Source organism: Schistocerca americana, chromosome 3 (genome assembly GCF_021461395.2).
Source record: "Schistocerca americana isolate TAMUIC-IGC-003095 chromosome 3, iqSchAmer2.1, whole genome shotgun sequence".
NCBI lineage: Eukaryota > Metazoa > Arthropoda > Insecta > Orthoptera > Acrididae > Schistocerca > Schistocerca americana.
In genome coordinates, this window is record NC_060121.1 from 707088185 (window position 1) to 707104032 (window position 15848).

Genomic DNA, 15848 nt, shown 5'->3' on the forward strand with positions numbered 1-15848 from the left:
AACAACCTTTGAAGTGTTTCAGGTGTTTTGTCTCAATACTATGGTGCAACCTCTATCTAGTGATAACCACTCTTCAAAACCTTCACTGAAATATATTTGCGTTGTCCTAAATGGTCCATGTTTCTGTCATGTTTGGCAAAGGTTAGATGTCTGTTATGGTTTCCACATTTAGATGTTTGTAATCACAACAAAACCTATCCTATATTTTCGTGTTGCATCCTTTTTTGAACGCAACTATTCCTGCCCCCTATGCACTGTTACTTTCTACAATTATTACATCTTTCAGCTGCTGATCGATAAATTCCTCAAAATTGGCTGTAAGTATCTAGGTATTCTGTATGGTCTGCGGAAAACTCATGATTCATTTCTTGTTGGTATGCAATGCTGTGTAATATGCGTAGATGGTAATAGCCCTTTTGGAAAAAGTAAATCCTTAAATTCCAATAGTAATTTTTCCGTCCATTCCCTATTGCTTCCTTCCAGGTGCATCACTTTTCCTTGTAAGGAAGTTTCAATGGCGTCTGGTAATTGTCTGTGGCTGACATCCCTCATGTCCCATTCTTCTACCAGAATATCCATATTAGCAATTAACAACCTCTTTGTTAATCCTATGTCCTCTGCATTAAAATTATTTATAAAAACAAATCCCATCTTTTCTTGTATTCTTAGAATACCTCTATTAACTAAGCAACCCACCTGATCTAATAATCCATTCTCTTCTAATGGTTCCAACCATGCATAAAATTCCTATCAACAAGCTAGACTCAGCACTGAACTAAATGATTTCCCAGTACCCTTTGGTACACAATCGTGAAAATCGAGTCTTAGTGTGATCGTTCACAGTTTAATAAGTTTGTTCGTCTTTCATGATACACTCTTCACAACATCACTACACTGGCAATGGCTTCACCTAACAAACATCAAGTTCCACCCTATGTTGCCGAAGATTGATTATGGGAGAATGCTAAATAAGAAATCTAACATAACTCACATATGGCACAATCTCTACACAATGTTAATCTGAACTGTACAAAAGCGCATGTCAACCAATCCTAATGGTGTGACGTCTTTATCCCCTACCCCATGCAAACTGTACCGTAGTGGGGTCCCACTGCTTACATTTCACCAGATCACTATTGGCAACTGATACATGCGCCCCTGTGTTCAATAATATCCTGCAATCCTTTTGTCCTGCTATTCCTCTTTTTGCACAGTCCACCTCTGCAAACAATTTCATAGCATCCAATCTTACTGGGTTTGACCATAGGTGGACGTGGGACTCCCCGCTGCTGTTTAACACCTTATTCTTACCCAGTCCTTTACTTCTAAAACTATTACTTCCTCTTACTTTATTCGCATAACCTTGACGCTAGTGACACTGCCTCCTTACATGCCCCATTCAGCCATACCTGAAATATTTTATGTAAGTTGCAAATACTGCCCCTTTACCCTGCATTCCAGTTCACAAATCAATCTCCTCACACTATATAGCTAACTGCATTGCTGTGGCAAATCTGCCAGACCCTCTGCCCAACCACGTCTCGACATTTCTTTTCGCATGAAAACCTCTGAAGATGGCATCAAGCACCCTCTGCTCAGCTCCTTGCAAAATAATTTCATTGACTGCAGCATCCTGTCTCCATCCACTGGCACATCCATTAATTTTCCTTATTCTATCCACAAATTGTTCCACAGCTTCTGTATTTCTCATAGTTATTACCCCTGATTCTTCCCTACAGTGTCTGGTGCTATTTCATTTTGTATATCTCTGAATTAACTCTTCTCCAATTTCTTCAAATGTTGCAGCTCCCCTAAGAGCTTCTGTATACCATACATAAGTTTTAGCTTACCCTGTCCGTCTCAATTTTTCAACACAAAATAATTCCTTATCAGACAAACCTTCCATCTCAGCCAAATTTCCAAGGTCTCCCACAAACGCCTGCACATCCTCAGTTGCCTTACCAGAAAAAGGAGCAATTAAACTTGCGACTGACAAACCTACACCCTACTGTCATGATCACGTATCTGTCAACCCACGCAGTTCTGTATTACTTGCTGTTAATTATGCTACCTTTTCTAATAATATGCGTACTGCTTATGGCTTTCACATACTTAGCATCTCTGGTTCTGTCAAAGCTTTGTCCTTGACAACACTAATTTTGAGAACTAACACTCACAAGACAAGAAAACAAAATACATTAACTTAATTCTCACATTGAACAGCGCACTCTTATTTCATACATCTGTTTTCACTATTTGTAATGTGACATCACTGCTGCCTGTTAGCAACGAGGTGATTGTCTGAAATTAACCTAAAATTTCTTTCAATATTTTAAGTATCTGAAAATGTGAAGTTTTCAGTTAGCTAAACTTTCCCATCTTGCCAGTTTAGTTAGGTATTACTTATTTCTATTTCAGCTTTTAGCATGAAACTATAATCTCTTGCATCATTCTTTTTTAGCCAGTGTTGTTTCTAGTTAACAACCTATCTGTGATTAGCCTTTCCTTTAATTGGTAGTTCCTTCAAAACTGTAAAATTGGTTAGTTTATCATGTTCTGAAATGAAACATTGTTATTATTTAGTTCTGTTATTCCTCAATACAACAAATGTTTAGTAATTTTTTAAACCTATGTATTTTCTTGAAAACGGCAGCAGGCTAATGTGCAGTTTACATCAACAGCAATAAGCTTATAAACACATATTTACAGGATGATGCATAGAAAGTAAGAAGGTGAGGTACATAAGAGTGCAATAAAACTTTACCTGTCATACAATTTTTGATGGAGAGAGATTTCAGATAAGTCCTCATTTCTGGATGGAGGGTGCAACACTAGGGAAGGCATCTGTGAAAGCTCAGGTTCACTTGTCTGACTTCCTGGTGGTGTGGAACAAGGTGTCTGAAATTCATCTGCAAAATAATACGGTTCAAGCAATAGATTGAGAACACTAAAAGCAACATAAAATATTATTAGTTTCTCCGTGTTCAGAGGGTGCTGATTCCCAAACTGTATGTTTAATAATGAAAAGTCACTCCAATTGCTAACAAGAACTTTATTAAGTCTACGACCGGCTTGGCCCTATATATATATTTTTTTTTTTTCTACCTCCTATTATGTAAAATATTTATAGACAATATCCGTCACATTATGCATTAACATTGGCAGTTTCACACCACTTGACAATAGCCTAATGTAAAGGTTGAAACCAATTGTGGACTTAATGAAGTTCGTATTAGCAACTGGAGCATCTTTTCATTAACTAAAATAAAATATTGCAACAAAGAAGTGTGTGCTTAAGTTTAACTGTTTGAAAAATGCCAAAATGGGCGATTTGATAACAAGAGGAAAATAACCAACCACCAACATAATTCCTGCAGCCAATTAGCAGTGTCTTTAAATTAATAGCTACAGATATACTTTTACTTGAAGACAAAAAAAATCTTGAGGAACTCCCTAAAATGAGTAGAAAAGACAAATTAAGCTGAAAAATCTGTGCCTATGACTTATAACAGTAACAATAAACACAAGTACTGTCACAACAGCTCACAGTGCCAAGAGGCCCACTATGAAAACAGAGAAAAATGAAAATAACTGTATATCCCCAATGTGTTGTACTTAATATCTACAAAAGGTAAGTAAATATATGACTTATCTACAAGTCACATTTCAGTTTTTTATCATATGGTTAACAGAATAAGCACCCTTAAGTGAATGCCAGTGCTACATGTACTGACTAATTCCATTTAATGTTTGCTTCCAGCATAAAAATCACCTGAGATAAGAATGGCAGAACTGACACACAAGAGCCACTTAGGTAATAACTGGCAGACCTTAGTGTATGAGTAACCCTTGCATCTGCTAGGTCATGGTGCTAGCATGCTTTACTGTCGCACGAGAGTTACCAAATGTTAAAGATAAAATTTGTCTGAATGCTGGTAATAATTTAAGTATTTCTAATAGTAAATATCATTGTATTGCTGTAAGTACTGCGATCCACTGTTGTTAACCAGCATGTTTAAAGAGCAAGAGAGAAATTTCAAAGTATTGTTTTCCGGAAAAGTATTAACAACAGACAGACTGATTAGAAAGGCAACACTGTCAAAGGAGGAACGACTTTGGAGATTTTGGTGGGAGACAGACACATTCAATCTGCAATGATACGGCATGAAGAATAATTACATACCAGTAGATATTTGCGACTAGTGTTTGGAAAAGTGATAACTTGGAGCAGACATTTTGGTTGGAAATATCGTACAAGAACCCAACCAGCAAGTTGTTTAAAGCTACAGAAGCCTGGAAATAACTGGTAACAAAGTTACTTGCTGGCTTGGGAAAGATTATGTTGTGTGTTACATTGTCTGTTAGAACAAACTTTTCAGCAAATAATTGATTTTTCATCTAATACATGTTTCAGTCAACTCATTTGTATAAAATATTTGTGATCTCAATGCTGTCTCAATGTAAAAGACTTCATTTAGAGTTTTTGTCTGGTAATAACTGAAATTCTTTCCAGTCTCTCTACATACAATAAAATACTGTTGTTAAATGTTAATCACTAAAGGTATTGTGCCACATTCTGTAGGTTACATTGTGTAGAGTGCAGAGTGAAAAGTTGAAAAAAGAAGATGAATTCAGGAAGGTCTCTGGCCATAATAATTCACAAACTTTGGAACTCAATTTCTACTAAGTGCCATGGTAACATGGCTACTGAACACAGAATACATGGTTATTATTACTTTATATTCTAACTGCAAAGCTACTGCTAATTCTCGTTGTGGTACAGTCACAGAATGAACTTAGCAATGACTAAAGAAGAATCGTTAATGAATTCTATGTTTTATTCAGTGAACCTTTTCACTAACTGATCAAGTTGCACTGCTTTCTCTCTATAGTGTTGGATGCCTGTAATGTCAAAGGAACTATAAATTAGAAAGACCGAAACTAACATCCTTTAGTGTAAGTTTGATGCTGAATATGGTAAATGCTGCATACTACCAATTGTCTTACCAAAAAAACTAGATAATTATATTTTTGCTTTGGACACTGGCTTGCAAAAGGAACTTTTTAGGAGCTCTTATTTCTGTTGAATGCTTAAGTTTGGTTAACAGTTTCTGTTATTCTTGAAGCCAAGTGGATGAATGTAATACCTCATACCTGTGACAATACTGGTGCGTTATACAGCAAGGTTTATAAGGATCACCATTATTTGTAATCTTAATATTATTCCCAATTTGTAAGTACTGTATCTGTGGTATGAAATTGCTCACTTTTTTTTTAATAAGCTAGTAGAAGAACAATATATTTTTCATATATGTATGCAAATATTGATATTACACAAATATTGATATTTTGGGGCACCTGTTGTACTAAGTAAGTCTGGGTACAGCACTAAACACAGTGTAATAACATAGATAAACGCTGAACAATAAATGTGATGCAATTATTTTACTGTTAAAAGTAAAGAATGAACTTATTTTGTATAACTTGAAACATGTCGAGAAGGTACACAATCATTATCAATGATACTGTAAATATATTGAATGTACAGTTGCTTGACTACTGGTTTCAATCAAGACTGGTCAATGAACATTGTACTGAATGCCTGTTTAGAACTAGGTAACCAATGACTGTACAGAACAGGCATTCTGTGGCAGATACACACACAAATAAGAACCAGAAGAATCAGGGTAACTTGGATTTTCCCACATTCGTAACTCTATATCCAACACCAACAATCAGCTGTAGTGAGTACTCCCCTCATTATCTACCTGGTATCCTCTTTACCTACAAATTATATTGGTGTTCTTTTATTTCAATGCCAATCTCATTCCCATTCTTTTGCCCATATAGGGCCTACACTCTCAACCTCCTGAAATACTCAACCATACGTGAGAGAGTAAAGCACACTCACCAAGCCCACTATATTGCAGTATCGAGACAGGTGCAAGGCCCCTTTAAAACACCTTCTTTATATGTCAACTTTGTTATAAATTATGTAGAGCCTTTTGTAGGCATGAAAGCTACAAACTGTCCATCCAGATAGTGGCCAAAGATATAATTGTTTCAAAACTTTTGAAAAGTTATTGATTCAGAAACACATTCACGCTTTCTAAATACAATATATCCCCTCAGAGTATCTAACCAGATTTGCAAATGAATAGAAAATTTCATGACAGCGTGACACAGTTATTTATCCTGGATGGAGAGTCAACACCAACTGAAGAACTATCTAGTTTCACCCAGAAAGCATATCACTGTTGTTCATTTTATACATAAATGACTTATAAGATAATATTGCAATCTCAAACTTTTCATGTATGTTGGAGTTATCTACCTGGAGGTTCTGTCTCAGAGTTTTAGTAATATCCAGTTAGATTTCAGAAAAGTATCAGTCTGGTGTAATAGTGGCAACTAACACTTAATGACAAGAAAAGAAGGTTGTGCACTTTATGAAACATAAAAGTGTGACAAATATGCACACTTGTGTAGGAACTTGTGCGATTACTACAAAATTTTCACTTTTTTCTGCTCACTTATTGTTCTAACACAGTTATCAACATTCTACAACTGTTATGTAAACTTAGTGTTTATGAATGTAATCCATACAATGGCAGCTGTAGGAGACTCCAAAGTATTAATGTAAGACCCAAAGAAATGTCTCCCTCAGATGAAATTATTAAACTGCAAGTGATCAACTGCGCAGAGTTCAAAGCAGTCCTAAAAAGCAATGGAGCTCGTATAACACTTAGTGAACATAGATGACTATACCCTGAAATAGACAAAAGTGAGATTTTTGGAGTAGATCTGTGTATGAATTAGATAGGCTAATGGCAAAATATGGCATTGCATTTGTTACAGCAGTTAAGAAACTTAAAATCCTCCAAGACAAATGGAAACTACACACGAGACTGTTCAAGCAAATCTCAGTGTGAAGGGTGAAGATAAACTTTCAATTGGATCTTTGTACCTATCACTGGGCTCACCTTCAGATGTAATCAAAAACATTAAAGAAAACCCCAATCATTCTGCCATCACTGGAGAAGACTTAAATCATTCAACAACTGACTGGGATGATTACAGTTTCATTAGTGGTAGGACAGACAAAACATACTGCAGAATATTACTAAATACCTTCTCTATAAACTTCCTGAAACAGATAGCTCAAAAGATGGAAATAAATTACATCTAATGCAACAAATAAAACTGACCCCTTTGCTGTTAGTTATAAAACAGACATTCTCAATGATCATGAGGCATTTGTATCAATAATCAATACTGAAGTACAAAGGGTGGCAAAAGCAAGTAGGGAAACTTTCACATTCAATAAGCAAAATAAAGAGGCAGTCACATCATATCTCAAAGAAAAACTCAAAACATTTATCTTTGGGCAGGAATACGTAGAGCTGTGGCACAAGTTTAAAATAATAGTTGACCAGGGAGAAACCCTCCATGGTCTACAATGAAGGGGGGAAAAAAAGCGATTACTGGATAAGAGGTGTAAAACAAAGATTAGGGCTCCAGGTGCAGAGATGTAAATGAAATATGTTTGGTTGTTAGGACGGCAATGCAAGAAGCCTTTAATGACTACCTTCGCCAAATCTTATTGAAATATACCTCACAAAATCTGAATAAATACTGCTCAGACATAAAGGCTGTATATGGTACCAAAGTTAGTATCCAGATACTCGTGTATGACACAGGATCAGAAATTGAGGCAAAGCAAAAACAGGAATGTTGAACCCTGCTTTCAGATGCTTGTTTGTAATGGAAAACACCAAAGTACAGCCCTGGTTTACTTCTTGCACCACTGCAAGGATGAGTGATACCCATTTTAGTGTCACTAGAGCTGAGATGTAGCTAAAATCGCTAAAATTAAACAAGCTTCCAAGACCCGATGAATCCCTGCCAGATCCTATATAAAAATGGCAACTGAGTTGGATCCCATTTTAACCATAAGATACTGTATGTGCCTTGAACAAAAACTGTTACTGGAGGAAAGCACGGGTCACATCCATTTACTAAAAGGGTAGCTGAACTGATCAATAAAACTACCGTCCAATATCACTGACATACATCTGTTGTAGAATCAGAACATAATCTGAGATCAAACATAATGGTATCTTGTACAGTATGATCTCTTCCACACCAATCATAATGGATTCCAAAAGTATTCATCCCGTGAAACACAATTTTCACTTTTCTCACATGACATCCTGAAAACTTTGGCAATCAGCTGAATGCAGCATTTCTTAACTTTAAGAAACTATTTCGACTCAGTGTATCACGTGCTCTGTTTGAAAGACTGACTGAAAAGTGGGGTGTCAGCTGCCTCGTTCTGCCTTCCTCAGCATCCTCAAAACTTTTCCCAAACATTTTGGCATATGAATATATTCACACTGTTTTCAACATGTAACTCACCTCTCACTCACTCAAGCTCCCATAACTGTTACTCGCTCACACTCACTAATCCATCTCTGTAAATCGCTCATTCCCATCCACTCCTGTATGCCATTCACACTCCCTCATTTAACCAACTCACTGTTATCATTTCTTTGTGTGTCTATGCCATTGTCTCCTGCATCAGAGCCACAGTCCCCTTTGTTCTATCCTACTAATACTGTCTCCTCTCACTGTCACTGTCTCCTCTTGCTCTATCTCTTACAACTGCTATCTCCTTCATTCCTTCCCACTGCTGCTGTCTCTTCTCACTGTCACTATCTCTCTCCTCCCCACTGTCATTGTCATAGACTCTGTCTCTCATTACCAATGGCTCTCATCCACTTCCGCTTTCTCCTCCTTTTTTCCCTCTCCCACTGGCAGTGTCTGCTTCACTGTTCAGTCACTGTCAACTATGTTCCACAGGCACTACATCCCTCTCTTTCTATCATACTCCCATTGTTTCCTCTGCTCTTTCTACATCACAGCCATTGCCTACTCTCTTCCAGTATTTATTACTTTTACATCTCCTTCACAATGCAAAAGTCTCCTCCTTCCTCATCATAAACTGCAAATACATTCACGAGCCAAAATTTTCAGGAAAAATTTTAAAGGTGCTGACAAAGGCAGAATAACGCAACTGGTACCCCACCTTACAACTGGAATTTTTTTTAAACAGGAGCAGATTTCCCTTTTTGTGCTCCGATAGAAGCATTTTTCTGCTAGTTCCCTTGTTTTTCCTGCTACAGCAGGGCATATCACTCATATACAAAGAACTTTATGGGCCAGTAAAATTTTGATAGTTTACTTACGTGAAATTAAAATAACACAAAACTAATTTTACACCTCGGACCAGATTTTACACGCACAAAAATTTTTCATGTGTTTCAGTGCTGCAACATGGGGTTCCCCAAACCCTTCTGATGATAATGGAGGCTATTTACAGCATATTTTTCCATGCTAAGTCACTTTATAAATTACGTTTTCACCTCACACCGTATTTTACATGTATATTTTACGTGTTCAAGTAGGGTAACTTTGAACCCCCTATATTTCTGAAATGGAGAATGATATCACGAAAATTTTCAAGGTTGTTTGAGATCCAGTTCTTAGGAATATATCTGAAGAATTTCAGCTATTTGTTGCACATTGCCATCTTAGAAAAACAGCTCACTTTCAGTACACGAAAGCCATGTTTTTCACATTTTTCAGGTAATGCTCATGAACTAAATGGCGCCTCAAGAAACTCCTTAAGGCGCACGATAGACCACATACAATGCAAAAAGAACCAACCAATTTTCTCCGTTTGCCTATGCTGGAAGAACTGTGTAATATTGAAAATTTGACTCTGTATTGTAGGGCAGTTACAGTATGACACTCCTTCTGTTAGGGCTACACAAAAAACCTGACCCTACCTTTGTATCACCAATAGAATCCAAGGAATGGGACCTGGAAAAATCCCATTGTTATGTGCAATGTTTTGGAACATTATTAACTAGTACATGCTGTCACACACATGTGTATCCTTTAATGAAATGGCAGGCAATATTAATTGCAACCTCAGTCTTTTTGCAGATGATGCAGTTACGTATAACTAAGTACTGTCAGAAACAAAGTTGCAGAAATATTCATCAAATTTTAGTAAGATACCAAGTGTTGTAAAGACTGTTTACAATGATCAGAAATGTAAACTTGTGTACTTCACGAAACTCAGAAAATTAGCATACTTTGAGAACAACATCAACGAGTCACGACTAGATTCAGTCAACTCATATTAACACATGGGTGGAACACTTTTCAGGGGTATGAAATGAAACTATCACATAGACTCAGTACTATAATAGGGTGCACACAAAAAGTTGGGTGATGAGGTGATGTGCAGTGGCAAGAAGCAGTGTACCAAGTTACAATCCAGCTAAGAGTATCATTCTGACGTGTCTGCCTGCAGCATGCATTTCAAGGTGCGCATAGAATATTTAGCATTGATTTTCATGTTAGTTTAGATACACTGATGTTTAATTAGATACTGTAGTGTTAATTATGGATGGCAAAAAGCAAACACCACAAGTATTATGTTAAGATGGAACAAGGTAGTTTTTACAGCACCTAAATTCTACTAGAGAGAGTCGGGAGCTGAAACAGTCGCTCAGACTTGCCAGTTATCAGGGTAAGTAACATCTAGAGGATGAGGCATGGGTCAGAGACAGAGTGCACAATGGTGACACCACAAAGCATTCTCTCTCTCTCTCTCTCTCTCTCTCTCTCTCTCTCTCTCTGCAGAATGCATCATGCAGCCGATTTCTAAAGTGCACACTACTATAGGTATGGGATGTTGCATGCTTCGCTCTGTTGGTAAGATGCAGGAAAATGCAGTCAATGGGAATAAAAGAGTATATTTAACACACGCATAAAAAGGGCAACAATAATAGTCACAGGTTCTTTTTAATCATAGGAGAGCATCTGCCAAACGCTTGATGACAGATGCCTGTTATTAAACAAAAGCATGTTTACAAAATTTCAAGAAACACTATTAGCCACAGTAAATACAGATATTCTTCAGCCCCCTATGCACCATTCCTAGAAGGACTGTGAATAAAGGATTAGACTAATTACAGCATGCACAGAGGCATTTAAGGAGTCTTTTTCCTGTACTCCATACACAATTGGAACTCCCAAGAAACCCTAACTTGTAGCAACCACACTGCTCAATAGACCATTAACAGCCGGAGAATACAGTAACAAAACAAAATGTGAGGACAAAAGAAATTTATTCCCTGCTTACAACAACAATGTAGTGCATAGTCTTCCAGTCTTCTAAATGGAAGAGAAAACTACCATGTTTCATCAACTAGAATTCAATGTTGTCAACAATTTTGATCAATTCATTTCATTTCATGATAAGTATTGTCAGTCAACTGCTGCAGTTAAAAAATGAAGCAGTAAATTACAGAAAACTTCCCAATTGAGGTCATAGCTACATTTACATCAACTCTTACCTTCTTCATCACTTTCTTTGTTCTGGCTGGCATTAATGCTTGCTCTTGGCAGGTCAGCTCTATTACTGAAGTGGAATTTGCCAAAGTCCACAACAATCATGAGTGCATTTTTGTCACAGAAATGTTCCAAGAATATAATTTGTGGGGCAGAGATGTTCAGCTCAATATCCCACACTTTGCGATCAATCTGAAAAATTACAAGTGTTTCACTTACACACACTTTTGGCACATCTGCATTTCAACACAAACTACAATGGAGAAAGTTGCAACACACATTCTGGCATATAGTAAATATTGTAGTAAAGTTCCATGTTCTGGCCCTAGACAGGTCAGTCGGTCCCGACTGGCCAACATCTCATCCTCTGTCAACAGCATCATTGGATGTAGTCACACTACTGCTCTCCTAGTCAGTGTCAGGTTTCTTGACCTTAGAACTACTTCTGATTGGGTGAGTAGCTCCTCTGTTGGTTTCACGAGGCTGAGTGCACCCCATACCACTCATCCCATGAATGAAAAATACCTGGCAGCCAGCCATGCTGACCACTCAGCTACAGAGGCGGACATCCTGAACCATAGCGTTCCCATGTTTGATGTATTTGCTGCAGAATTCTTGAGCATATTTTGAGTTTGCAAACAATCAATTTCCTCGAGAGAGAAGCTGCTATACACAAATCAACATAGATTTAGAAACAATCATGCATGCAAAACTCGCATTGCCCTTTTCGCACATGATACCCTAAGAACCACAGACGAAGCCAACGGACAGATTAAATATTCCTAGACTTCCAGAAAGTGTAGAAGCTGCTATACACAAATCAACACAGATTTACAAAGAATCATGCATGCAAAACTCGCATTGCCCTTTTCGTGCATGATACCCTAAGAACCACAGACGAAGCTAACAGGCAGATTAAATATTCCTAGACTTCCAGAAAGTGTGTGACAGTGCCAAACTGCATGTTGTTAAGGGTCAGAGCATACAGATAAGGTGAGCAGCAATCAGTAACTGTTTACTGAAGACACCATAGTGGATGGGACAGTGTCATCACTGAATGACCACACACAGGATGACTTGGAGAGAATTTGACTTTGGTTTGATGAATGCAACCTTAAGACAAAAATGTAAATTAATAAAGGCGAGTAGGAAAAACAATCCTATAATGTTTGAATACAGTTCAGGGATGTGCTGATTGACACAATCACACTGATTAAATATCTAAGTGAAACACTGCCAAGTGATATGAAATGGAACAAGCACATAATGTCAGTTGTAGGGAAGAAGAATGGTCAACTTCAGCTAATTGGGAGAAGTCTAGGAAAGTGTAGCTCATCTTTAAAGGAGACAACGTATGAATACTTCTGTGACTCATTCTTGAGTACTGCTGGAGTGTTTGGGATCTCCACCAGGTCAGATTAAAGTAAAACACTTAATAATACAGCAGCATTAAAAATAATCTACAAACTGAAATGGGAATATCTAGAGGAAAGAAGATATTCTTTTCACAAAACACTATTGAACCCTTAGAGAACCAGCATTTATGACAGACTGCAGAACAATCTTACCGCCATCAACATACATCTCACATAGGGACTACAAAGACAAGATATGAGAAATCAGGACTCATATGGAAACATACAGACAATAGTTTGTCCCTCATTTCATTTGTTAATGGAACAGGAATGGGAATGATTAGCAATAGTACAAGGTACTCTCCACATGCACTCTATGGCGGTTTGCTAAGTATATATGTAGATACAGATGTCGATATTTGAGAAACTGATGTATCATCATTCTATCTGAATGAGGTAATTTAAATGTCCATAAAAATACTGGCAAAGGATACCAAGAAACATTTATGATTTACATTACTTGTGCAAACCTACCAACTTTAAAAAACAAAAAACCTGGAGATTCAGTTTTAAAAATTGGGAGGTACGAATGACCGAAAACTATGGCTCATTTTCAGTGAAATATTGAGACAACTGAGATGAATCTTTCCCTATGACATCACGAAGCTATATCATGGCTAAAAAAAAAAAGTGAATAAAAACACTGGAACTACCCAAAATTTGGCAGAAGAGTTTCTGTAAAGTCTGGAAGGTAGGAGACGAGGTACTGGTGGAACTGAAGCTGTGAGGATGATTCTTAAGTGTGCTTGGATTGCTCAGTCAGTACAGCACACCCCACAAAAGGCAAAGGTATTGAGTTCAAGTCTTGGTCTGGCACACAATTTCATCTGCCAGGAAGATTCATACCCAAAATTTGATTTGTAAAATAAGGGAAACGCAACCACTTACCTATAGTGGATTGGTGTATTGTGCATAAAAACATGTAACTGAAAACAGTTAACCAACGATTTATTTCTGTTATAACACTGCAATCATTCAGCACTTATCACTCCATCACTTCCACTTTTAACACCTAATACCTGTTATTATCTTTCCTTTCTCAGACCTTAGGTCTGGTTCGGAATGAAAGTGACGCGGACCTTGATCAAGCGTCACTTCCTTTTAACTGTACGGTATATGTTACATTGCGTTTAGGAACTTTCGGGTAATTGAACATGTATCAATAATTACGGATTTCTGAAGTTGTGTATATAAGTTTGGATGTAGCTGTATTGCATTGATGTACTGGTGGATATTGCGTGGTATGACTCCTGTAGTTGAAAGTATAATTGGTATAATGTCAACTTTATCCTGATGCCACATGTCCTTGACTTCCTCAGCCAGTTGGATGTATTTTTCAATTTTTTCTCCTGTTTTCTTCTGTATATTTGCTGTATTGGGTATGGATATTTCAATTAGTTGTGTTAATTTCTTCTTTTTATTGGTGAGTATGATGTCAGGTTTGTTATGTGGCGTTGTTTTATCTGTTATAATGGTTCTGTTCCAGTATAATTTGTATTCATCATTCTCCAGTACATTTTGTGGTGTATACTTGTATGTAGGAACGTGTTGTTTTAAAAGTTTATGTTGTAAGGCAAGCTGTTGATGTATTATTTTTGCGACGTTGTCATGTCTTCTGGGGTATTCTGTATTTGCTAGTATTGTACATCCGCTTGTGATGTGATCTACTGTTTCTATTTGTTGTTTGCAAAGTCTGCATTTATCTGTTGTGGTATTGGGATCTTTAATAATATGCTTGCTGTAATATCTGGTGTTTATTGTTTGATCCTGTATTGCAATCATGAATCCTTCTGTCTCACTGTATATATTGCCTTTTCTTAGCCATGTGTTGGATGCGTCTTGATCGATGTGTGGCTGTGTTAGATGATACGGGTGCTTGCCTTGTAGTGTTTTCTTTTTCCAATTTACTTTCTTTGTATCTGTTGATGTTATGTGATCTAAAGGGTTGTAGAGGTGGTTATGAAATTGTAGTGGTGTAGCCGATGTATTTATGTGGGTGATTGCTTTGTGTATTTTGCCAGTTTCTGCTCGTTCTAGAAAGAATTTTCTTAAATTGTCTACCTGTCCATAATGTAGGTTTTTTATGTCGATAAATCCCCTTCCTCCTTCCTTTCTGCTTAATGTGAATCTTTCTGTTGCTGAATGTATGTGATGTATTCTATATTTGTGGCATTGTGATTGTGTAGGTGTATTGAGTGTTTCTAGGTCTGTGTTACTCCATTTCACTACTCCAAATGAGTAGGTCAATATTGGTATGGCATAGGTATTTATAGCTTTTGTCTTGTTTCTTGCTGTCAATTCTGTTTTCAGTATTTTTGTTAGTCTTTGTCTATATTTTTCTTTTAGCTCTTCCTTAATATTTCTATCATCTATTCCTATTTTTTGTCTGTATCCTAGATATTTATAGGCATCTGTTTTTTCCATCGCTTCTATGCAGTCGCTGTGGTTATCCAATATGTAATCTTTTTGTTTAGTGTGTTTTCCCTTGACTATGCTATTTTTCTTACATTTGTCTGTTCCAAAAGCCATATTTATATCATTGCTAAATACTTCTGTTATCTTTAGTAATTGGTTGAGTTGTTGATTTGTTGCTGCCAGTAGTTTTACATCATCCATGTATAGCAAATGTGTGATTTTGTGTGGGTATGTTCCAGTAATATTGTAACCATAATTTGTATTATTTAGCATGTTGGATAGTGGGTTCAGAGCAAGGCAGAACCAGAAAGGACTTAATGAATCTCCTTGGTATATTCCACGCTTAATCTGTATTGGCTGTGATGTGATATTATTTGAATTTGTTTGGATATTAAGTGTGGTTTTCCAGTTTTTCATTACTATGTTTAGGAACTGTATCAATTTAGGATCTACTTTACATATTTCCAATATTTGTAGTAACCATGAGTGGAGTACACTATCAAAAGCTTTTTGGTAATCGATGTATGCGTAGTGTAGCGACCTTTGTTTAGTTTTAGCTTGATATGTCACCTCTGCATCTATTATCAGTTG

General features: G+C 37.0%; 1 protein-coding gene across 1 annotated transcript in view; it reads right to left on the reverse strand.

The window, feature by feature from the left end:
* LOC124605329 (vacuolar protein sorting-associated protein 13D) overlaps positions 1 to 15848 on the reverse strand; it is a 552708-nt gene that overhangs the window by 471014 nt on the left and 65846 nt on the right. The window contains exons 10-11 of the mRNA XM_047136935.1: positions 11433 to 11619; positions 2765 to 2909 (exon numbers count right to left, since the gene is read on the reverse strand). Coding sequence (XP_046992891.1) covers positions 2765 to 2909; positions 11433 to 11619 — 332 coding nt within the window. The remainder of the gene's footprint in view (positions 1 to 2764; positions 2910 to 11432; positions 11620 to 15848) is intronic.